The sequence below is a fragment of the Sapajus apella genome, unplaced genomic scaffold, assembly GCF_009761245.1.
Source record: "Sapajus apella isolate SASKATOON/1434 unplaced genomic scaffold, GSC_monkey_1.0 scaffold28, whole genome shotgun sequence".
Taxonomy (NCBI): domain Eukaryota; kingdom Metazoa; phylum Chordata; class Mammalia; order Primates; family Cebidae; genus Sapajus; species Sapajus apella.
Window position 1 is genome coordinate 4,208,378 of NW_022436968.1, and position 25,868 is coordinate 4,234,245.

Genomic DNA, 25,868 nt, shown 5'->3' on the forward strand with positions numbered 1-25,868 from the left:
TCAAAAAAAAAAAAAAAAAAAAAAAAAAAATTTAAAAAGCTGTTGACCCTAACTCACTAAATGATTTCCATGAGCAATTAATGATATGAAACTTGCAGTTTAAAAAACTGTGCTACACAGCACTCCTTAACCTTTCTTTAACTGTTGATCCCTTTGAGATACCAACAGAAGCGATGACTCTTCTCTTAGGAAAAACACACACACAGTCTGCATACATGTGATATACCAGGTTAAGACTCCCTCTGCAAGCAGAGAAACAACAGCCACTAATAGAAAATGAAGAGTAAAGCCGGGCGCGGTGGCTCATGCCTGTAATCCGAGCACTTTGGGAGGCCGAGGCGGGTGGATCACAAGGTCAAGAGATCGAGACCATCCTGGTCAACATGGTGAAACCCTGTCTCTACTAAAAATACAAAAAATTAGCTGGGCATGGTGGCGCATGCCTGTAATCCCAGCTACTCAGGAGGCTGAGGCAGGAGAATTGCCGGGACCCAGGAGGCGGAGGTTGTGGTGAGCCGAGATCGCGCCATTGCACTCCAGCCTGCGGAACAAGAGTGAAACTCCATCTCAAAAAAAAAAAAAAGAAATATGAAAATGAAGAGTAGGGAGGGACAAAGAAAGAAAGAAAATAAGTAAGAAGTGATGAAGATAATTGTGAAAGTATAAAAGTGTTTACAGTAAGACCCTATACCCCGTGGCTTAGCTGGCCATGACTGCTTTATTACGGCATTAATTGGGAATGCAGGGTAATAATCAATAGCCAAAATGAGTGTACTCTGTTTTTGATGACAATGATATATGCACTGTTGACAATGATATATGCACTGCATTTTAGAATGCTATCTAACCAAAAGGTTAAATATTTTAGCACAGCTTTAATATGTTGAGAGTTTCAATAATGTGAAACAGTACTTCGCAAAGCCAGATGAATGAAATATTAGCATACATACATAGAAAAGTCAGAATATTTCCAGGTCTGTATGTAAAACTTAAAAAAAGAAGTCAGAATAGTTTTTGTATCTTTTTTATTATAATTCTTCATTGGGTAATATAGAGACCTTCGGAAGCCCTAAACCCGGAAAGTTTTCATTTCAATTTCCCATATGACATTAAAATTTATAACTAAACCATAAACACATGTAAGAAAATCCCATAATGACCTATTTTTGCCATCATGTACTTTGATGCTTTTTTAAAAATATCATATTCTCCCAAAACCTATTTTTAAAGCCTCTGCTTGCTAGGGCTCTAACTAGCCATCCAATCTATCTACTTACCTGCTTCCTTATTTTCTTCAGGATGAATTTCAGTTATTTGTTTACATGTCTCTGGAATTCCTTAAAAACTCATCCTCAGCCTATTGAACAGCTGGCATAGAATACACACTTAAGCACCTTTCTACTAAACTACTCCCAAATCCCCAAGAGATAGATACAAATTCTCTATTTCAATGTCCATAACAAAGGAGCACAAAGAAGTTAAGTAATATGACCACATTAGCTAGTAGAAGTGAAATCAAGACAAGGAGACAAGAATCTATTCTCTTTTCATCAGAGCATACAATCCATGCTGTCTTTAGGGCCTGGGAAGCTTTGGTAAGAAGCATACAAGAAGAATGGAGGAAACTTGCGTTGCACAAGGCCGTACAAAGCATCTTCAACCACTGTGTAATCAAGCGCTCCTCTCTTAGGCAAAAGCCTCCCATTTTACCACCGGAGAAATCCTTCTACCACCAGGAATAAACAAAACAGGAAAGGAAAAGATCTAAAGGTATTGATCGACTTACGACCTATGCAACTTACGACCATTCGACTTTACGACCACAATCGCTAGCCACGACTGCTCTGCGTCTGGCAGCGCAAACAGTACGGACCAGCTTCCAGCAGCACTACCATCTCCGCGTGCACCATTTCAACTGTTACCCCAGACTCGGTACAGCAATTTGTGTTTTTTGTCTTGGATATTTTTCATCAAACCCGTCCCAATAAACTTCTTATACATTTCGAAGCAATGGACCAAAACATCGAACGATTTGCAAGGATTGAATGGATGGTGCACGATGTGTTTCGTCCATATTGTGAAATTTATGAAGAAAAAAAGAAACATACAATTCAGACAAAGCTCACCATGTTTATGAAAAAACCAACTCCGGTAACCCCAACTGCTGCCTCAGCTGACGACATCAACGATCCGCAGCCAAGCACCAGCAGCCAATAAAATGTTTCGTACATGTTTATATATTCTGATATGTTTTGCAATTGGGAAAATGTTTCCTATGGTATTTTTTACAACTGTATTTTGTATTTTTGTATGCACCTGTATTTTGGAATTTTGTATGTTTTGCAAATACTAAACCAGTTGTATTGGTAATGCAGTGTTTTACTTAAACCTGATGAATGTAAAAATAAGAAACAAAATGGTGTAGAGATGATACAAATGGTATAAAATGAACAAAGAAAATTATGATATATAACAGTAGTGAAAGAAAATTATGATAAAATATGACAAAGATTTTTATAACATCATTTCACAGTACTGTACATATAGCCTACTCAACTTATGACCAAATCGTGTTACGACCTGTCTGTCGGAACCAATCGTGGTCGTAAGTCGAGCACTAGCTGTAATCATAATCATTCTTTCGCTTCAGAGAAATAAATCAGGACTGTGGCGATGTAAAAGGCAATATTTATTTATTTAAATATCTTAATATGAATTAGTCTAAAATAACATCAAAGAAATATTAAAGAAGGTATAAGAGTCCTCTAGGTCTGAGTCTCCAGGAATGTTACTTTTGCCTCTAAAGCATCAGGCTAGTACAAAAGTAATTGCACTTTTTGCCATTACTTCCAATGGCAAAAATCGCAATTGCTTTTGCACCAACCTATAGTTCAAATCCAGGATGGGCCAGGATTCAGGTAAGAATAAGCCATCACAAGGCTGCACAATCACACACTGAGTTTAGGCTACAAACCACTTAAAATCAAGCAACAAATTTATTAAGGGCTAACTTTATGCAAAACATCATACTGGGCATAGTAGGAAAGAAGTCCCCATTGTCTGTGTGCCTGGAGAGTTTATAATATAGCTTAGGAAGTGAGTCTTTTAGATAGAAAACCATAAAATTTAAGAGTTAACTACTCTAGACGCTGAAACAGATGAAACAGGATGTGATTCCTGGCTAAATGAGCCATTAGTCTGATTATCTTACTGTCTAATGAGTGCTCCAGGTTTAGATAAAAGTCACTATGAACTGCAGAGGTCCAACAAAGCTCCAGAGAAGACAGAGAGCTTGAGAGGTCTAAAAAGATGGGCATGATTTGGGCAAAGCGAAGTTCCCCCAAAGAGTGACATAAGATTTCAGGTTTCAGGTGATAGCTGAATGCCCCCCAGCTACCAGCTTTCTTCTTTCTTCTTCTTTTTTTTTTTTAAGCTAAAATACCTTCTTTAAAATATTTTTTTAAAGTACAATTTGCCAGGGACTCAAACAGATATCTACACACCTATGTTTGTGGCATCATTATTCACCATACTCAAGAGGGGGAGACAACCCAAGGGTCCAGCAACAGATGAATGGATAAATAAAATATGGTAGATACATAGAATGGAACATTACTCAGCCTTAAAAAGGAAGGGAATTCTGACACATGCAACAATACAGATTAAAACACGGGCAGAGGCACAAAAGCCTAACCAAGCTCATACCAAAGATAGAATGGAACAGCTTCCCTAAAACAAAGACATCCCCTGAGTAACTATGGCTGAAATAAAAAATTCCTGCTACAGAAAAGCCAGGAGAAAAAAAAAAAAAGACTGAGATCAAACTGTAGTGAGCCTTTGAACTTTACACAAGGAGTCTGAGCTTGAGTCCAAAAGCAGTTTTGAAGTGAAAAGTCAGTGGGGGGGTGAGGGGCTTAGATGATAAAACTGACGGGATGTGAACCCAGGTCATTCTGACCTAAGTGCAGTATTTAAGCTCTTTACTCAGATTCTACCTGTCTCATATCATAATAATCAATCTTCAATGTATTTGAAATACTGTATAAGCCTTGGCTCCAAATTAGCTGGTAAAATTCTTCAGTTTTGTGTGACCGTGGGCACATTATTTAACTTTTTCATGTCCCAGTTTCCTCATCTTTTTTTTTTTGTTTTTTTGAGACGGAGTTTTGCTCGTTGCCCAGGCTGGAGTGCAGTGGCCTGATCTTGGCTCACTGCAACCTCCACTTCCCTGGTTCAAGCGATTCTCCTGCCTCAGCCTCCCAAGTAGCTGGGATTACAGGCGCCTGCTACCACGCCCAGCTAAGTTTTTGTATTTTCAGTAGAGACAAGGTTTTGCCATGTTGGCCAGGTTGGCTTTGAACTCCTGACCTCAGGTGATCCGCCCACCTCAGCCTCCCAAAGTTCTGGGATTACGGGCATGAGCCACCATGCCTGGCCCAAGTTTCCTCGTCTTTACAAGAAGAAGCATACTTACTCCCTCCTCATCTAATTCTGAGGATTAAATGAGGTTGTGTGTCAAAACACCAAACACAGCACCTGACACCCAGGAAGCATTCATAAACATTACCTACTATAATTACATAAATTCATTGGGCTCTACTGGAATCTACTGGCCACTGTAAAGATCCAAGTCAAGACTTGAAAGCCTATATAAAATATGTTAATACTATGGCTAAATCATTAATGAGTCCTACCATACCAGTGTCTTAAAAAGTTTCACAAATGATCTGTTTCGTTTTGTGTTTTGAGACAGGGTCTAGCTCTGTCACCCAGGTTGGAGTGCAGGGGTACAATCCTGGCTCACTACAGCCCCAAATCCCAGGCTCAAGCCATCCTCCCACCTCAGCCTCCTGAGTACCTATGACCACAGGTACACGCCACCATGCCTGGCTAATTTTTGTATTTTTGGTAGAGACGGCGTTTCATCATGTTGCCGAGGCTGGCCTCAAACTCCTGGACTAAAGCAATCTGCCCACCTCACACTCCCAAAGTGTTGGGATTACAGGCATGAGCCATGGCACTCAACACAAAATGGTCTCTGTATACAGGAAATCGATGATTTTCAGATAAACACATAAGGTGTGTCTTAATAAAACTAATACTAAAAGTCTAGGATACTAAGAAAATGACTATACAAGACAAACCAGTGGGAAGCTTCAAAAATGACAACATGCTATTTGCTCCAATATGAGGAATCTACTCTCTTCTTGGGTCTCAGACCATGGGAATTTGATCACAAGACATTAAGATGTCATGTGCCATGACGTTTTTAATTAGACAACTGTAAGGCTTCCCAAATTTCCTGGCAGAGGGCCTCAGTCTTCTTTTTTTTTTTTAAAGACACAGTATGGTCTACCAAACATTTTGGCTGTTTTTAAACATAGATCAAAATGTGCAAAATGGCCTAAGTAAAAGTTACAAGTGTAAGGTCAAAAACAGACTTAGGTGTCTATCTGGGCCTTATATTCTTAAAAAATGTAATTCAGTGTATGTATCTCGTGTCTCCAGTCTCAGAAACATATTCGTGATGCATAAGCAACAGACATATAAAATTGATGCTAATAGCCTAATGTTACAGGGGAAGAGAACTGGAAACATTAGAATGTTTTAAATAACTTGCCCAAGGTTTCAAAATTAGTTAGCGGCAGAAGCAGAGTTTCATCCCAAAGCTCTGCATCCAAGACTATGACAATACGACAGAAAACAGTGACTTGGTCAGGTTCTTTCAGCTGCTTGGCACACAGGTACATTAACTATACTAATGAACTCAACCAGGAACCCCTGACAACTATCCCAAGCTATAACAAATCTGGGACCTGAGGGTGATTATGGGTCCAGGTCGGCTCTATGAACCAAAGCAACCCAAGTTTGTGAAGATTTCCTCTCCAGTTCTGTGTCAATGAGTCTTGCCCCTGCCCAGGTCTCTGCTTCCCCCCTCATATCTTCCCTGCCCGCTACGAGCTGGTTCCCTCAGTTTCTACTCCATCACAGTCCGCTTCAAAGCCTCTTATTCATAGGTTCTGTTTGCCCTTGGCCTACCACATCCTCCTCTCAACTTCATCACTGCCAGCATCCTGATCCCAGTGATATTTTATTTTTTCAGTATTTCTCAATTCAAAGTTTGAGGAAAGAATCTAAGCTTGTTCATCTTTTTATCTAAGTTGAGCCTTGGGTCAGGAACCCATCCATAGGCCAGGACATCCCACAAACCATGGCTGCCGACAGTGGCTGCAAGCTTGTCAGGCACAGTCCCGGCTGCCTAGTCCAAGACGTGCCTACACTACCATCATATTATACTCTTGTTACTGGGCTGCAGCCAGTCATTTCAGACTATGAATTAAAGAACTATATATGAGTTCAATGCCACGCTGAAATACTGGCTAAAAATATCACCTCAGGCAGTCTTTATTTTAGAGCAGGATAATACAATACTGTCATATCTTTGTTGAGACAAACTGTGTCATGAGACAAGTATTTTCCAAATATATACCATTCTCCAGACTTAATAAAACTCTCTTAACTAAGACACAGCATGGTCTTCTGTTAAAGGGATAATATTTGCAATATGTCTTTAATATAATATTTATATGGTTAATTGAAAGTTGCAAATAACAAAAACGAAATCTGCTATAAATACCAAAGAGGGAGAAAGGAACACAGAAAGAAGGAAAGAGGTAGGCAGGGAAGAGGAAATGAGAAAGACCCTAATTAATGAAAATATCAGTGTCTTGGCCAGGCTTTGTGGCTCACACCTATAATCCCAGCTCTTTTCGAGGCTGAGGCTGGTGGATTACTTGAGACCAGGAGTTCGTGACCAGCCTGGCCAAAATGGTGAAACCCCATCTCTACTAAAAATACAAAAAATTAGCCAGGCGTGATGGCATGTCCCTGTGATCCCAGCTACTTGGGAGGTGAGGCAGGTGAATCGTTTGAACCCAGGAGACGGAGGTTGTAGTGAACCAAGATGGTGCCACTGTACTCCAGCCTGGGGGACAGAGCGAGACTCTGTCTCTAAAAAAAAAAAGGAAAAGAAAATATCAATGTCTGAAACCCTGAAAAACAGTGATTCTGGATTTCAAAGTTTTTCAGACAGGGCACTTACCATGCACTCCACTTCCACCATGTGCCAGGCACTGGACTCAGATGTCCCTTAATCCCCACCACAACTCAACAAGGTAAGTACCATGATGACCACTTTACGGGTGAAAGAACCTCTGTTACTTACAGTCTTCACAGTGACTGTAAATCACATCACCAAGGTTCAAACAGGTCTGTCTGCCAAAAGCTCACACCTTTTCCCCAGAATGCCATGTCATTTCACCCTCCACTCCTTCCAAAGCAGAATATGAACAACAAAATTGCCTCTCTTTAGAAATTAAGATTATCATTACAATTTTTCTGCACTACGGATATACAACAGACACAGATACAGGTGCAGAGGGGACAGTTGAACTGGCCACAGAAGGAATTGGCCACATGTCCCTTGTGCTGAATTGCTTCCTCTTCCTCCTCTCTCTTGTGCTCATAAAGGTGAAGGACCCTGTGCAGCTGTCAGTTACTTGCCATCCTGTGAACATGATGGAATACACTCTCCTCCCCGTATCTTCTCTCACCTCCCACAGTGGGGAAAAATCATTGTCATGGCTGCTCTCATTTTTCCTTTGACTTGAGAGCACCATGTAATGATCACCTATAACTTTAGAAATGAATGTGCTTGCTCCAAGTCACATTGGTTCATGTCACTGCACTGTTAGCACTAACTCAACACATGGCAGGAATACTGATTGTCATTTCAATTATTTGTCCAGGTCATTTTCAGATTGCCTCATTCCAAACCTACACATTCTTCAATATCATACCCAATTATTTTGAAAACTGAAAGGCCAACCAGGGAAAGTCAGCAGGGCTATCATTAAGAGCATGGACTCTGCAGATAGACTTCCTGGGTATGAATCGCAGCTCCATCACCTACTCGCTGTGTGACCTTGGACAGTTACTTAGCCTTTATGAGCCTTGGTTTGCTCACATGTAAAATGAAGACAATTTAAAAACCTATAGTGCATAGGACTCTAGTAAGAAATAAATGAATACTACATGTAAAGTGCTTAGAACAGCAGCTGATACTGATAAGGAAATACAAAATGTCCTTTGCTTTCATTTATCATTTTATCAACCAATAAGAAACCAGTCTCCAAGGAGTTAACTTATCGCGGGTCTCACAGACAGTAAGTGGCAAAGTCAGGACTCGATGTCAAGTTTTTGCTTCTTGGTGCCACCACAGTGCTACCAAAAGATGCAGATCTGATGTCAGGTCTTAATTTCTTCCAAATCAAACTTTAGGTTTAGCTTCAGCCAGAATATTTAACACATTGTAAGTATTATACAAATATTTCAAGTCCTATATACAGTGCCTCCATGATGAAAAAACTCTTTAAGTTTGTTAAACAACAAATGTGTGTCGACTTTGAAAATTCTAGGAGGAAGAAATTTTCCGATCACCTAAGGTTGTAGGAAAGTTTGCACGGGTTGAAGCTGACAAGTTATTACCAAAAATAACTGTTATTATAAAACTGTCCAAGAGATAGAACTGTGCTCAGCAATTAGACACAACATTTCCCTTCACTCTCATGATCTGCTGTTTTTCACCAGCTTTATCTCTAGCCTTCTAAAGCTGTGTCTGCATTTCAAACACCAAAACCACACGCTGGAAAAGACACACAATTTCTTCTCCATGTTTATGTTATTGGTCTACCTTTGCAGCGATCACAGTAAGCTAAGAACTGCTGATGGTACACCACTCACAGGCAGCCAAGTCTAGGCATTTCAGGTTAACAGGGCTGGATTCCCTCCTTCCTTCCCTACCTGGTCTAGGTGGGACTGGAGGTGGGATTAAAGATGATGTTCTTGTTCCACACAAACTCTGTTGGGTCTGGGTTACCAGGGTAAAGGTCTGCCCACCTAGATAAAAGAGAACCTCCTCCTAATTCCAACTCCAGAACAAAAAAATTAGTTTTTAATCAACCAAAATAATCTTGAAGATTACACACCACTCAATTACAGTTCATGCTGGGAGTGGGCCTGTGATAATGAAGGAAGAAAACTACATTTTGATGATATGTCTGGCTATACTATTTGAAATTTTTTTTCCCAAAAGCATTTGTTCTTTTGTAATTTAAAAAAACATTTAAAAGAATATTTTATAAAGACTAAAACTTGGCTGAGCACTGTGGTTCATGCCTGTAATCCTAGCACTTTGGGAGGCCGAGACGGGCGAATCACAAGGTCGGGAGGTCGAGACCAGCCTGGCCAACATGGTGAAACCTTGTCTCTACTAAAAATACAAAAAATTAGCTGGGTGTAGTGGCAGGCACCTATAATCCCAGCTACTTGGGAGGCTGAGGCAGGAGAATTGCTTGGACCTAGGAGGCAGAGGTTGCAGTGAACTAAGATCGTGCCACTGCACTCCAGCCCGGGAGACAGAGTGAGACTCCATCTCAAAAAAGAAAAAAAAAAAAAAGAATAAAACTTGGAGAACAGCTGAGTAGCAGGAATAACACTCAGGTGGATGTCTGAACTCCAGCTCTGCTCTCTGCCAACCTCATCACGAGCCTGCAAAAGGTTCAAGTCTCAGATGAGATTGCAGCCCTGCTACAAGCTTGTCTACAGCTGGGAAAACCCTGAACAGAGGACTCAGCTAAGCCAGGCCCCAACTCCTGACCACAGGAATAGCAAGATAAAAAGTGTATGTTATTCTAAGTTGCTAAGTCTGTACACTTTGTTTTGTAGCAAGAGAGAACTACTACTCCATCTATGCCAAATTGCCAGGAATAGAGATTATACCCATGAGGTGGGATTTTCATGTGTATAAATGAAAAGTGGTCTTGAAACTTCAAATACATGTGTTAACCAGTATTGTGTTCATTAACTTGACAATATTTTAAACCAAATATACATTACTTATATCTTGAGTATCTTTCATAAAAGTACCTAATCTCATCCTTCTGGGAATCCTAATTCTAGTACTAACTTCTAAAACTTAAGACAGCTTTCTCTAGACTTTTAAAGTAGTCACTCTTAGAACTACAATGAGTTTAACATAAGATCCTAAAATTAGACTAACTCAGGCCCCTATATCTAGATGATCCCCAACCTTATAATTCAGATAGAAAACAAACTAAATTTACTGGTCAGCACCAAATATACTTCTTGTCAGAGAGCAGACACCTTGGTTCTCTGGTTTCCAAATTTGTACTGGGCCTTGTTCTTTCCTAAATTGCAGCTTTCCTGTTCCTGAATAGAACCACAGTCCTGACCAGTCACCCTAAAAACAGAACATGTCTGGCTGGATCTCACTCAGCTCTGCCATCTCCTACATCACAATAAAAGTCCTGCTACCATCCATCTGGCCTGGGGGCGGGGGAGGGGAGGGCGGAAGAAGGTCTGGCGAAGGACAGAAAGCAAACAGAAAAGCAGTGCTCGGGAATGTCACCACCAGCATTTTCCAGCCGTTGACCCCACGGAGCCTGCCAGACCAAACGGCATGTCCGGCATGTCCTGCAGCGAGGCCCAGCTTGAACCACACTCTGCCAAGATGGAGGAATAAAGAGCAAATAGAGTCTCTGACCCCGTGTGTTGCACCATCACTTCAGCATTTCCCCCATCTCATCTCACCTGATCCTCCTCCATCTCCAAACGAATGGCCCAAAGCCCTAACTGCAAAGACCACGTCAGTATCTGCAACTGTCCCAGATTTAGACTCAACCAGGCCACAAATGGCTACGAACCAATCCAGTGCTTTTAAAACAAGTGTGTCAACCCACCTCAAAGTGAAGAACAGATATTTCTGGAGCGTGCAACTTACTCAAAGAAGGGTTACAAGGGGTATATCAGTTCAAAACAATATGCATTAGAGAAAAGAACAAAGCTCTGAATTATGTTTGAAAGTAAAGACTTCAGCAAAATTTCCAAAAGGAGATCGACTTCAACCATGCTCCAGAGTCCCTGGGGAAAGCTGTTTACTCTTCTCTGCCATTAGAAGTTCACCATTAGAAAAGTCTGAGAAGCGGGCTCTTCGGCATCCACTGCCCCTTTTCTCATCCTAGTGTGTGAACAGATACATTTGGTTGGGAACCCACCCCCTCACATATAGCCTACCTACTTTGGAAAACCCTGGCTCAACTCCAATCTTAGACAACATTTTCTTAAACCGCTCAGGTCATCCCATCACCAGGTCACAGTCAATGGTCTAAGGAGGGTGTGTGACTCCAGCAGCCTACCCAGGGTAAATCTCGGACTCAGACTTGGAATGCCAGAAGAGAAGCACTGCCTCTCCTTCTAGCCAGCACGATGCATGAATGCAAAGCCAGGAACGCTGCAGCTGATTTGCTGCTGTGAAGCCTCAGAATGAAGAAACAGCCAAGGAAGGCAAAGCAGAGAGTAAAACACAAAGTCCTTAGTGATACCAGAGAGCCACTAAATCAAACCAATTCTGAACGCAGAATGGTTTCTGGACTTTCAGGTGAATACACGTGGATTGTGTGATGGCTACTTGCAAAAAGCATATCCTAACACAACCTGACATTTCCAAATAACCCCAGAATGCCTCGTCCTGCCCAGAGTTTCAGGTTTAGTATGACAGGATGACAAGGAAGTCTGCTTCCAGGGTCAGCTGCTGGCTGCTGCAGATCCAGAGGATCACTAGGGACTGTGAATGTGCTAGAGAGTTGATAACTCATACCCAGGGGCAAAGCAATCCTCATGAGAGCTCTGGGAAGGTACAGGCTATTTTTCATTTCTCGGTATGTTGGGAGAGGGAAAGCTAGAGGAGATGGATGGTAGGATGTTAGAACTAAACTTCCCGATTTATAGCTGGTTCACAGAGGAGGTTGCTGAGGCTATGCATATACCCAGACTTCAAAAGTCTGGGCCAAGGGTCTTCCTGTTCACTGGCCCTCTTATCAAACACAGCTCTGAACATACAAGTTACTGTTCAATATACTCACATGATGAATCATCCTAGACAGTCACCCACTTTTATAATATAAATTGAAGCTATAAGGCCTTAAAAGAGATTTTTTTTTTTAACTGCATCTTCATTTTCTTGGAAAGAATTGAAAAACAGAGTGAAGTACAAGATAGTAAAACGTTGCATGTCATATTAACTTAGCCTTGAGCATCAAGCTAGCAATTTTGCAGCAACCCATGAACAAAAGCAAAGCAGGAGTATTATCAGAATAAGAGCCAGAAATAGATTTCCCCAGGGAAGGATGCATGGCATGTGAGGCTGGAGAGTGTGGTAATTAAATTTATCATGCAGCTTTTTTTTTTTTTTTTTTTAATTACAAAAGCGATATGTGCTTGACTTAAGTCCTACAATACAGAGGTCTAAAAGAGTAACCTTCCCTGTCCCCATGCCCGATCCCAACCCACCCCACTATGGTACCCAAAGGTATCGTGCCTGTCTCTCTGTACCTACAGATACATGCAAACATACGTACATATTCATAAACCCATACACGCATCTTTTATGAAAGGATCATACTATACACATTACTTTATAATCTCTTTTTCCACTTAAAATAGAGAACACCCAGCCCTCCAACACGATGTGTTTAAAGTCACAAAACAATGGCATACATCTCACGGAAACAGTAGTTCTGAATTATCATGGAAAACATTAATTGATATGACTATCTGGAAGCTGAAATCAATTTTCTGCTTTGGTTCTATAACCAGAAAGGGCATTCCAAAAATAGTTTAGAAAATAAAATTACATAGAGCTGAAATCCAGACATTTTGTCTGCTAAAGACTCATGAATGTTAACACTTGGCATTCTGTTAAAAAGGTGATTGTTTTATTTTTAGTGGCCACAACAAATCAGGTATTTGAATGCACGTAATGGGCTGCTCTCCATCCTATTTTCAATTCATTTAAAAGTGAATTGTGCTTCTCAAAGCCAAAAAGAAAAATGATCGGTAACGTTAGTTACAATATAATTGATTCCGCCTATCTCCATCTCAAAGACCAATGTTTAAAGTCTGTCTTTTATTTGATATCAGACTTTCAAATAAAGCTGCAGAGCCCTCAGCTTTCCCACCTGAGAGCAGAACTGCTCCACTTGGAGGGAAGGTGACACCAGGAGGCACTGCCAAGCCAAACAATGCCACCCTTGCTCTGCAGCAGCACTTTATACCTTTTCCATTTGGATCAGCACTTTAAACAATCGCTGAACTGTAAACACACTTCAGTTTAGTATCCAGTTATCAAATTAAGACTGCAAAAGCAGTATTCACATGCCTCATGTTACCATCAACCTTTCCCCACCTCCATCAATACAAATTGAGAAGAATGAAAAGGTCAATTCCTAGATGATGACTACAATCCCATAAACAAATTACTCAAAATTATCCTTGAAACATGGTTGGTGCTATGGCCTCAAAGTTTGTATCCCCCTAAAGTTTATATATTGAAAGCTAGTCACCAACGTGGTGGTTCTAGGGGTTGGGCTCTGAGAGGTGACTAGGTCATGAGGACACAGCTCTCATGAATGGGATTATTGCCTCATGAAGGAGCATTCCTCTTCCACCACGTGAGGACACAGTGAGAAGCCACCATCTATGAACCAGAAAACAGGCCCTCACCAGACACTGAATATGGCCTCATTGTGGACTTCATAGACCCTAGAACTCCTGAGAAACAAATTTCTGTTGTTTATAAGCCACTCAGTTTATGGTACTTTGGTAGAGCAGCTCCAACAGATGAAGAGAGTTGGCTATCTAGAAAAGAGAGCCATATGTAACATAAAATAATATCGCTGATAATTTGCATATAATTTTATAACATATATTACTTCCACAAAAGTTATAACTGATCCTACTTGTATCACTGTATTATCTCTTTATTTATACTTCCTCCCCAGATTGACAGACACAAAAATATTAAGCATGCCCAATAATCCAGTTCTTCTCCATGCACAGATGCATATTTTAAAAAGGAGGAAAGGGAACTCGGGAAGTGAGGCAGAGTCCACTAACACTACTCCCTTCTAATACATTCTGTTTCCTTCTCAGCTGCAGGCACAGGGAATCGATGTCTCACTTCTTTGGTTTAGTTAACAATACACCTTTACTTCTAAAGATGCTTTATGCAAACTCTAGAAAAGCTGCATATAAATGTATTTTTATTGATGTTTTAAATATATCTAGAGAATGTGACCCTGTGAAATCCTTTACGAACATGTTTTACAACAGGAAATTTTCTCCTACTATTACATATACATATTTATGCTTTTGTTTTTGTATACGGCATTAGACTCTCGCATAGCAGCACATGACTATTCCCAAATCTCCAGAAACCAAGTACATATTCTTATTTGATAATCTGGTCCTGTTCCTCCTAACTACAAGTGTCAAGAAGGTCCATGTCTTTTTGACAGTTTACTGCTTTGCATTTCAGTGGGTAGCTTCTCCCCGATTAGACTTTGTTAATCTTACGAAGATATCCAAGAAGATAAGATGCCTATGGATTTCAAAATTCTTCTGAATTCCTCAGAGGACAGTATTCTACTTGCTTTAGAATGCCCCCAACAGCCACACAATACTTGCACACAGTTGATCATAGAAAGCAGACTGACTTGCCTAATCCACATTACTCATGTGCTAAATCAGTAAAACCTCAACTGTGAGGGTTTAAGCAAATACCGCTGGACTCAAACAGAGAAAAAAGAAAAAGAGTCTTGAGGAAGAAAAGACAGCTCTCTGTCACAAAATACAAAGTCTAAATACCACAAATGACCGTCACGTATACTTACATATATTTCACTGTGGTCAAAACGCTTTTTGAGGTTGTTGATGAAGGTCTCCTCATTGAGAGGTTCTAAAAGAACCATATCCCCAACTCCAATCATATTGTCCAGAAGTGACGTTTTCACCTCCATTTTGGCCATGATCTCCAGCTGCAGGAGAGAGGAAAAGGAGTCAATTTAAATGACCAAATAATTTCAAGTAGGTTCTTGGCACTACTGCAGAAATCCAACACTAGTAGTTCCAAATGACTCTCATCGGACTTGGCTGCAGCTGCCCATTTCCAACCTGCTGCCACAAATGAACCTCCTTCCCAGTCCATCCCCCCGGTAAAGTCCACCCACAGAAACAGCCACTAGAAAGCCCTGGTCTTCTCCTCAGCAGAGAGTTGCAAAACTCCAGGGGGAAAAAAAAAAAACCCACCCCCACTTCCCCTAAGCCCTTAGGTACCAATGTCAGACTTGAACCTATGTGAACCTGATTCCTCCAAGATGATAAAAAATGATGCTGCTAACATTTGTTGTTTACTTGCCATATATCAGATACGATACTAATAACTTTACATTCGTTTACTTGCCACATATCAGACATTATGCCAAGAACTTTAAATTAATTTAACCCTCACAATAACTCTATGAGGTAGTTATTGTTATTCCTACTTTAAGAAAATTGAAGCTCAGAGATTATGAAACTTGCTATGGGTCACCTAAATATGTTTTGCATTTGATGTGAAAGAACTCAATCACCACATTTAACATGGCATCTATGGGAAGAAATTTCATTCCAGACATTCACTGCTGACATATAACCCACTTGTAAATCACAGGCTGCCAATATAACATAACCTGCTAAAAGGGGCCTCCATGTTCTTAATTGTCGTTCCAACAGACATGCCACTGTTAATAGCAGAATCAAATTAACATGCAGTAAACAGACCAGAAATACTACAGTTTCACTTTGGCTCAATGCAGAAATCTACCGAGTGGAAACAGAGGCACACTACAAAGGCAGCATTCTACCCAGCTACTAATATGCCTGGTGCCACCCAAGAGCAGAATGCTAATCCCCAAGGCTTCCAATCTGATCACTGTCAAGAGTACTAAAAATCTCTCAAATTTCTGAGCATAGGAGTGTGTGGGATGTGTGTGTGTACGCACACATGTCTGTATTACTTTTTGTAATATCACCAGAACTAAATGGTAAAATGGTAGAACTAAATACATCTGGGCCATTCTCTCTAAATGTTTCCAATGTAGAAGTCAGTTTTATATAACTTCAGTGTGCTGATACTCAATACTTCAGAATACTAATAAATACTTACATATATACCTGTCCCTGATAATGAGTGGAAAGGATATTTGATTCTTTCTGTTAAGGAGTCACTCGGGCACACTATGTCTTAAAAGGTTGGTCTCCTTACTGAAGTCTCAGCAACTTAAAATGTCTTCCAATTCTACTTTAGAACATCCTGTAGGTCTTGTAGAAGCAACAGAAACTACATTTAGTTGATCTGGTTTAAAGAGAGCTGGGAAGGGCTAGTAATGAAGAAATTCATTATCATTAATTACTAGCAATTTATATGGACCCACAAACATATCCTTTTGTTTTTACATTTTTTTTTCTTTTGTCCACCTAGATTTCAGAGGAAACACATCCTTTTTTTACTGATCCTATTAAAACAAGTTTTTGGCTATAAAAAGCCAAAAAAAGAAAGACTAAGATGAAACTGAGAGGTTCTCCCAGAAACAACAAAATAAGGAAGTATTTAACACTAAAAAGAAAAACAATAGAGTAACTCTTTTGTTATTGTATGTTTTTAATAACTTTATGCCAACTCTACCTGAAAAGAACAGTCCCAGATTATCATGAAAACCCAACAAATGGTGGCCCAAAGAATTGCTCTGTATATTTTGAAGTTGGTGGGGCTCTGTTTTGGAACAAAACTCGTAGGGGCAGGAGGCATGTGCCATGCTATGGAAATGCAGCAGGAGCCACGGAGACAGTGGGGCCAGAGCCCACAGAAGGACTTGCACAGGAACAGGACCACTTGTCACAATAAATTTGTCCACAATAAATTAACATTTGAATCAAAGTTCAAGTTCTCAGGCTCGTGTAATGCCAAAAGCAATCTAGCTGCCATGCATTACATATAATTTGGCTTAGGGATTAAGAAGTCAACCTGAGAAGGGTTTCAAAAATAACTACCTCAAACCAGCAATTTAAATTAAGCAAAGAGGTTGAATAGGAACTCTGCCCCAGGGTGGATTCCTGTATATAGTCTATTTATAGGAACAGCTGCAGAAAGGCAACACAGCTTCCCTGCAGGTAACAATAATTAAGCAGCCAACCTTTCTCTATAATTACCTGCTTCACCATATTGGAAAAGATGGTGAAGAAGGTAATTACAGATTTATATCTAATTTTTACACCTCATCTCAACTTTCTAATCCAAAGAGGAATAGAGAGCAAAACAAATGTTGGTTATAGGCAACTGGTAAAAAGTGAAGCCCACTGAAAACACAGCTTTTGCAAACCAAAATACAGTAAGGCAAGCCACACTGAAAAGGTGACACCAAGATTCACTGAGTCATGCAAACAGTTTTGCTTTGTTTTGTTTATCTATTTAGCATTTCAGGACTTTGGGAGAAGAGCCAATGACAGCCTATCTCACTCTCAAGGTAAAAATAGGACACAAAGGAAAAGGTGTGGGGGTACTTCCGTATCTTCCTACAGTAGTTTCTGGGATTGTGGCCACCGTCTCCAGCCTTGGTCTGGTTCACTTCGACATCTCAATGAAATTAGTTGGCATATTGGCTCCACCAAAAGAATCCATTTGTTTTTCTTCTCTGAAGGAGTTGTGTGCTTAGCACAAGTTTCAGAATCACTTGCTAACACCACATTTCCATAAACCATTTGAAGAATCCACATGGGGCTATAAGGAGAGTTAAATGGAATGTATGTAGAGCACTGGGGATACTTTTTGTTTGACACATACTGTTATAGATCTACCTCCTCCCTTCCAAGAGCCCCCACAGTAATTCATGCTGTTCTGGGGAAACCAATTTTACTCAGGTACCAGGAACGAGCATGTGATCTAGGCTAAGTCAATCAACATATTCTTATCGTCTAGCCACTGTAACTGATTCAAGGCTGGACATGCGATGAGCTTGAGACTGTGGCTTGGAATAGTAGGACAAAGGTTGTCTGTCTCTGGATGGCATGACTTGGAACTACCGCAGCCATCTCTGCTTTCACAGGAAGGGCTGGTAGGAAGAAGAAGATGACTTATGGAAGAGGACAGGGCAAGAAAATTACCTAGAATTGGCCAGGCGCAGTGACTCATGCCTGAATCCCAGCACTTTGGGAGGCTGAGGAGGGTGGATCATTTGAGGTCAGGAGTTTGAGATCACCCTGGCCAACATGGTGAAAACCCACCTCTACTAAAAATACAAAAATGAGTCAGGTAGTAGTGGCGCGCCCTTGTAATCCCAGCTACTCAGGAGGCTGAGGCAGGAGAACTGCTTGAACCCGGGAGGTAGAGGTTGCAGTGAGCTGAGAGTGCACCACTGCACTCCAGCCTGGGCGAAAGAGTGAGACCCTGTCTCAAAAGAAAAAAAAAAAGAAAAAGAAAATTATCTAGAATTATTAGTACTGGAGCCTTGATGACATCCCAAACCTCTGGATCAAATTGCACTTGAAGCTCGTCCCATCTCTCAAGTTTTCAGTGTTGTAAGCTGATTATCTTTATTGCCTAAGCTGTTTGAGTTGGATTTTCTATTTGCAACAGAAAGCATCTTACCTAGTAAGAGACTGGTACCAGGAAGTGAAGTGTTCTAAATAACACACCAAAAAGCAAACACTGGCTGACCTAAGGCACAGGCTACAGGACATGAGGACCTGCTGTCTTGGACTGACATGATGATCATCTTTGCTACTTAACAGTGAAACAGTGGACTAAACCATGGCCCACTGTATCTAAAGACTTAGACCTTTGTCCCTGAGACATTAGAGAATATGAGAAAAATTCAAGATGCCAGTATATGGGTTGGCTATTTCTTAAGGATTTACAAGAAAAAGGCAAGCTTGCTGTGAAACTGGACTGTCTGAAAGGCCAGAGAGGAAAACATATGGCTCTGCTCAGAGACTCACCCCGCCTGGAGGTGGAAGACGGAGAGACATAACTTATCCCAAGCACCACCTCTGCCTCTGTGGCCTGAGAAAGAAATAAGCCCTCCTGCCATGCAGATGTAGCCCAGGAGAGGTACCACCCCACTCTACTGCTTCTTATGCTTCTTACTAGTCCCAGGTGAATTCTACTACCAAGAGCTATGGCAAGCTGCAAAGTACCAAGGCCAGGAAACAAATTCTCAGACCATGTTCTAGTTTCAAAATTTTGAGACTTAGCAGTATATTCAGTTTGGGTTACTAGTCCAGAAAAGCAGTCTTTTTAAGGGTGCCAATTTAGGCCAGCCACCAGCGCACTAACTGGTGCCAGGCAACTCCACAGGCTGTGCCAGCTCTTTCCAGCTGATGGTCCATCCAAGAAAAACAAAACATATTATTACAATGGTTCCTTCCCCTATCTACTCTCATCTCAGGAACTTCCAAAGTAACTACTACCTGTATTTCAACACACACTAATTCATTTACTGGTATCTTTTGCAAAGTTAAAACACCATTTCAAATACTGTGAGCAGCATTTCAAAGGTTACTCAAAATCCAAGAGAATGCAGCATAAATATCCAATAGCATCTTAAAATAGCCATCTGTGGCCTACATGTAAACTTAATGATTCTACCTAGTCATTAACCTTCAATTGCAAGCCACCTACCATATGTCACCAACACAGCCCCCTAACACACAGAGATGACTAAACAAAACAGCACATCCATGTGGAGTGCATGGTCATTCCACTATTCAATATCAAAATGATAATACAAAGAAGTTATTCCAAATTAATAATTAATTAAATAATAACTGAGAGAGATGGAGGATAAGCTAAAATGAAGTCATCTTATCTGGTGCTCCTCCATTGAATTTGAAGCTCTCAGAGTATCACAAATAAGAACAATGTACACACTGAAACACTTTTATTGTAGAATTTGAAAGAATATTCACAAATCAGAGCTGAGGTTGCAATGATTAATAAGAATATTAAATCACTAATGTAGTTTTAAATTTGAAGGAACTCTTTTTTTTTTTTTTTAAATGAAATAGGATCTTGCTATATTGTCCAGGCTGGTCTCAAACTCCAGGTTTCAAATGATACTTCTGCCTTGACCTCCCAAAGTGCTGGGATTGCAGGCATGAGCCACTACCCTTAGTTTGAAGGAACTTTTAAAACAAAGCCAAAAGAGTCATTTCCAGGAATACTTAGTGAAAGCAGTTATCTATTGCTTTGGTAATTGTAATTGAGGACATTTAAAACACATGGATTATAACACCATTAGCAGTATAATACCATTAGCAATATGTACCCGAGGCAGCACCTACAGGGACTCTTCTTGACATAGTAACAAGTGTGTTTTATCTGACTCCAGTTCCACTCATTAGCCTCCCTGTATAGTGGTCATGTATGCATGACAGCACCTTTTCTAGAAAATCAGCTCTTCGGTGTCAAGAATCACGCCTTATTCAACTTTATTTCCCAAAAGCACGGTGCACAGCCTCTTGCACATGTAGCCATTCAATGACATACAAAGGGAAAACAAGTATGCAAATTTCCGATTGACAGCTGAGTCATACAACAATGTAGGTCCTCACAGCTGCCATCCTTTGGTTTGGTCACAGCAGACCAGAAGGCAAAACAATGACAGTGGCTTCAAGCCACTTTGATCCATTCCTCCAAAAACATATTATCAACAAAGGGCAGGAAACAGAACTGAGCCAGTTGGCTTCCAACGAGATCACTAAGGCTTTTAAGAATAACATGAGAAACATATTTAGGTAAGAAAATGGGGCCAGTATGGCAAGATTTCATGAACACAGTAACTCTCAGCAAATCCTGATGGCAAAACAAAGACAAAAGAGGTGCCAAGTCTGTAGGATGTGGTTTAGTACCTAACATAATGTGAGCTAAGGGACTGAGAAAAACTGGAATTTCCTTCCTAGATCTTTTAAAATAGCACCAAATCTCATGTCTCTGAGAGAGGTTAGATTAAATTTCCATTCAATTCAGTTCAACCAGTTTTCACAGTATTGAGTCCTGTTGTGTTGCTGGCATGGTGTAAAGTGCTAAGAACACAGTGAACATCGTGGTACCTCCCCCTCCCGGCATCACCCTCTAGGAACTCGCAGTCCAATAGGAAAGTCAAAGAAATAGGCCACTTTTGAAATTTTCAGTAACCTTTTTAATAATTAAAAGTAACACATATGCACTATAGAAAAAAATCTAGAAAATGGAGATGAGCAAAAAGACTATAAATCAAATTCAACATCCTTATGCTTTGGTCTAAATCCTTTTGAATTTATTAGAATCCTTTTGAAAACTGATTTTCATGCAACCAGTGAATTGGCCACCTTTTCTCGTTTTGTAAATTTTGATATGCTGTTTCAAGGTAGGAATGTGAAATCATTCCATAGGAGCTGAAATTGTGACCCCACCACTTTTAAATTCAGCCAAATTGCGTGGCCATCTGCTCCTTTATTCTTACCTTCTCCTTTGCCCCAAATTAGCAACCTATATTATCGACAGCCTGCCTACCAATCATCTCTACCACTTGGCTGTGTCGAACATCTCAACACGTGTCCAAAATTTGTATCAATCATCCCACATCAAAATACAAAAAAACAAATGAGAAAAACCTCTTATTCCCTCTAAATTCCACAAAATAACAATTGACCCATCCAAGTTCTCATCCTTGGCTTCTCCCTGTCTCTCACTTCCTCCCCCATATCCAACCTCTCTCACTGATCGCATCACCTTGATCACTCTCACCTCTATACCTTGCCCTCAAGAGCCTTCTAAGGGGTCTCTCTGCCTTGTCTGGCCACCACAGCCCTGCCTTTCCTTTCCCCCATCCCACACTACCCAAGTTACTTTTCAAATCACAATCTGATTAGGCATACCCTCCTTCAAACCCTTCAATAACTCCCTAGTGCCTTTCAGCCAGCATTATGATTCTTTAGCAGATCCTCCAGCAAATTAAACATAGAGTCCCTACATGATTGAGAAATTCCACTTCTGGGTATATACCCAAAAGAAGTGAAAGAGGAAACTCAAAACAGATGTTGGTACACCCATGTTCATAGCAGCATCATTCACAAAAGCCAAAGAGTAGGCAGAACCCAAGTGTCCATCAATGGATGAATGGATAAACAAAATATGGTACATACACAAAATGGTACGGTACATACACAAAATGTATGGTACAACCACAAAACAGTACTCAGCCTTAAAAAGGAAGGAAATCCTGATACATGCAACAACATCAATGAACCTTGGGAGCACTATGTTATGTGAAATAAGCCAGTCCCAAGAGTACGAATATGATCCCACTTACATGAGGTACCCAAAATAGTCAAATTCATAGAGACAGAAAGAAGAATGGTGGTTACCAGGTGCTGGAAAGAGAGGGTAATGAGGAAGTGCTGTTTAACAGGTACAGTTTTAGTTTGGGGTGATGAAAAAGCTCTAGAGATAGTGGTGATGGCAGCACAACAATGTGAAGGTACTTAATGTGACTGAACGGTACACTTAAAACAGGTTAAAATCGTCGATATTGAATCTATCAGCAACTTGATCTCCCACTTCCCAGCCTCCAGAACTGTGAGAAATGAATGTTTGTTCTTTAAGCCACCCAGTCTACGATGTCTCGTTACAGCAGCTTGATCAGACTAATACATCAAAATACTTCCCTCACAATTGTGAGTTTGTTTGTCTGCTCTTCCCCTGGAGAAAGGAGGTTTACGTTCTCAATGTACAAAGGCCCCGTGCCTGGCAGTGTGGCTGACACACAGGGCTCTGACGTGTAGAGAAAATAAATAAATAAATGCACAGTAGAGAGGCACAGCCCATTCTTCTGTCCAGGACAGTTTCCATCATCACTACCCTTCCGCTCCAGGTCATAACTGGCAAAGGACCATCAGAGAGCCTCGATGACACACCAGGAATGTCTTCACAAAGGATTCAAGTTAGAAGCCAAAGGACAAGACACTTCCTTAGTATTTACCAACCAAATAGGCAAACTGGGTGAAAACTGGATTCTTCAGGACAATTTACGCAAGCAGCATTACTCTCACAGGTTATGGGGCTCGCAGGCCACACAGAACCACCTGGGGTGCCTTGCAGGGCTCCCTGAAGCATAGGAGAAAGTGGGTGTCCCAACATGCATTTGTGAAAAGATTTAGGTGATGGCTGATTTTCATTCCCACCTACACACTTGCTTAGAGATATTTATATAAAGTAGGTCTATTCACGGCGTTTGCCTCACCAACTATAGTTCATTTTCCAATCCTTAAAGCCAACTATATATTGAGAAACTCCCCACCCCATTTTCGCTAAAGCTTCCTGCTGAAAATGTCTAATGGAATGCTAGTAGGACGGCTTTTGTCAGAATCTTGGATTATGGAAGAAATAGGCACAACTACGGGCAATTTCCATAGAGTATGTTGTTGCCTTGTGTTCAAATTCTGGCTAATACAAAGGACATCAAATCACCAAGCAATGAGGAAATACAATAGATTTAAACAGGAAGTAAAAACAAACAAATGGATATAAGCAAACAGAAGCCCACATGCCATACTTGACTCCAACCTTAAGAAGCTGTGAGTGGGAGGGGCATTCTGGTTATCCACGGGTTAACACCCTAGGTTGTGTCTCCGCATAGGCAGAGAAGGGCCAGAAACACCAAGGTGGAGGTCTGTTCTGAGTATAGAAAAGCTGGCCTTACCAACAAAAGCCATCGACAAGGAGATACCCTCAATGAATCACCCTCAATCCCCTAGGCACAGATCAGTTATTAAGGACTGAAAGCATTTAGAACCTTACAATTCGCAAAGTGATGGGGGGGGGGAGTTTTTTTGCCCAACTGTGGAAAGTGAGAATGACAAGTATACCACCTAGACTAATTAGTAGAAATTCTGAGTCAAAAATAACAGCAGCTGCTGTAACAACATGGAAGGTTTTGGATTACCAGCGACCAACTTTCACTTGTGATGTAAAGGCAAAATTTCTAAGTGCCTTTGTTTATAATTAAAGAGCAAGGAGTGAGACCTTAGAATCCCAGGCAAAACCTTCTTTTAAAAAAGAAAGCAGTGGACCCAGCTGGTTTCTAGAAGATCCAGGGTGAGGATGAAGCTTTTCTGACGGGTCTGAAAATGGTCTTTCACACCTATTTTATTACATATACCCTTCAGTCTAATTCCTAAATCACCAAGCTCTTCAGAACACTGCACCATTTTTCAAAGAGAGGTTTTGCTTCTATACTACAGAAGGCTTGCAGCAATAATTTACTACAAAGGATCATTTCAATCCACCCCAGTGTGGTATGGCACAGGCTGTGGACCACAGACCCAGGCTCAAATCCAAAGGAATTCATTTCTGGAATTCAAATTTCTAATCTAAAAACTCAGGGATAACAATATCTATTCCACAGGGTTGTTATGTAGCCTGACTGAGAGAGCCAACTTATTAGATGAGTTTCACCCTCTCCAATGTCCGTTTCTTCTTCTGACCCCGAAGAGCTCACCTACTCTCTGTCCTGTCTTCTGGAAGATGTGTCCAGGTAACTAACCTAGTGAGTTGCCTCATTTGCAGTTGACCTTGCATGAGGTTTAATACCCCGAGGAGGAAATGCACCAGCATCACTGACCCTACAGTCATTTCCCGGAGGAAGCTCTGCAGAGTCATGGCAGGAATGGCTGCCAAAGGGCAGGACAACTTCAGAGAGTGCAACCCCCACCCCGAGGCTGGGTCTATAAGTCATGCCCTGCCCTCGTCTCCACCCTCTCAACATAGAGCCCTCACCTGCCACAACCCTAGAAGGTCCAGAATGTGCAGCATGCAGCCCCAGCTGTAAGAGGAACCTGTCATCATGCTATACAGCTCACAATGACTGGTAGGAGAATTAATGAGCTAACGTCTGAAAAAGGGCTACAAGTTCCTAAGGGACAAGGTAGCCAAAAACTATAAACTGCTGTTATATCCAGAAACACAAACTCAGCTGTAGAGAGGAACGTGCTAATTATAACACACGGACTTCTCAATGTGTTCCTTCGAGGCAGATTTAAAAAATTCCAAGAAGTCAGTGTGTTTAGATTGGCAAACCTGAGGACCCTGGAACCCCTAGGTGAACGTAAAACTGTTAATATAACTGGCATGCCTGACTCTGATTTGTTCCTGGTGGGTGCACAGACGCCAAGAACGACGGGTGATTATTGAATTGAATACAGCCACCAGGGGAAAACCAACTTCCCTTCCAAATGAATCAGCTTATTAATCAGAGGGTCACAATCTTGCTCCATGTGCTAAGATCCTCACCATAGTCTTATACCACTTGTAGATTCATTTCTCAGTTCTCTCTATACTTGATCAAATCATGCAATCACTCAAGGGACTCCTTCGTTATAAGTAAAAGTACAGTGACTTGCACCTGGTAGGCACTCACATAGGCTTCCCTGTACTATTACTGTGTTTCGGAGGCCACTCCAGATTGGTTCTGAACAAAGACACTCACATAAAACAGCCTGGGGTACAGCAGGCAGAACAACCTTCTTTTAAAAAAAAAAAAAAAAAAAAAAAAAACAGGGGCCTTCCCATCGTTCAGGTTCTTTCCAGGGACAATGGAGAGAAATGTACTGAATTTAGTGCACTATTCTTGTTTGTGGGCTAAGGAAACAAATTATCCCTCCAGAAAACAACAGCTTTGGCATTTTGCGACAGACTGTAGGTTACAACGACTACTGCAGTGGTTCTGGAAAAAACATCCACAAGATCCAAGTTGCAGACCCAGCTCTGCAGCAAGCTCACAGTGAGACCCTGGGCACAGTGCCACCTTCGAGCCTCGATTTCCTCACAAAGGTGTGTTACACATCATCCTCAAAGATCTTGTCCCAGCTTCCAACAC

The 25,868-nt window shown here is 41.0% G+C and overlaps 1 protein-coding gene across 13 annotated transcripts in view; it reads right to left on the reverse strand.

Moving 5' to 3' along the window:
- Positions 1-25,868, reverse strand: part of MYO1B (myosin IB) — a 186,170-nt gene that overhangs the window by 140,921 nt on the left and 19,381 nt on the right. For all 13 annotated transcript variants that reach the window (XM_032292597.1, XM_032292595.1, XM_032292594.1 and 10 more), the window contains exon 2: positions 14,811-14,954. In XM_032292597.1, the coding sequence (XP_032148488.1) occupies positions 14,811-14,945 (135 nt within the window). In that variant the 5' untranslated portion in view covers positions 14,946-14,954. The remainder of the gene's footprint in view (positions 1-14,810; positions 14,955-25,868) is intronic.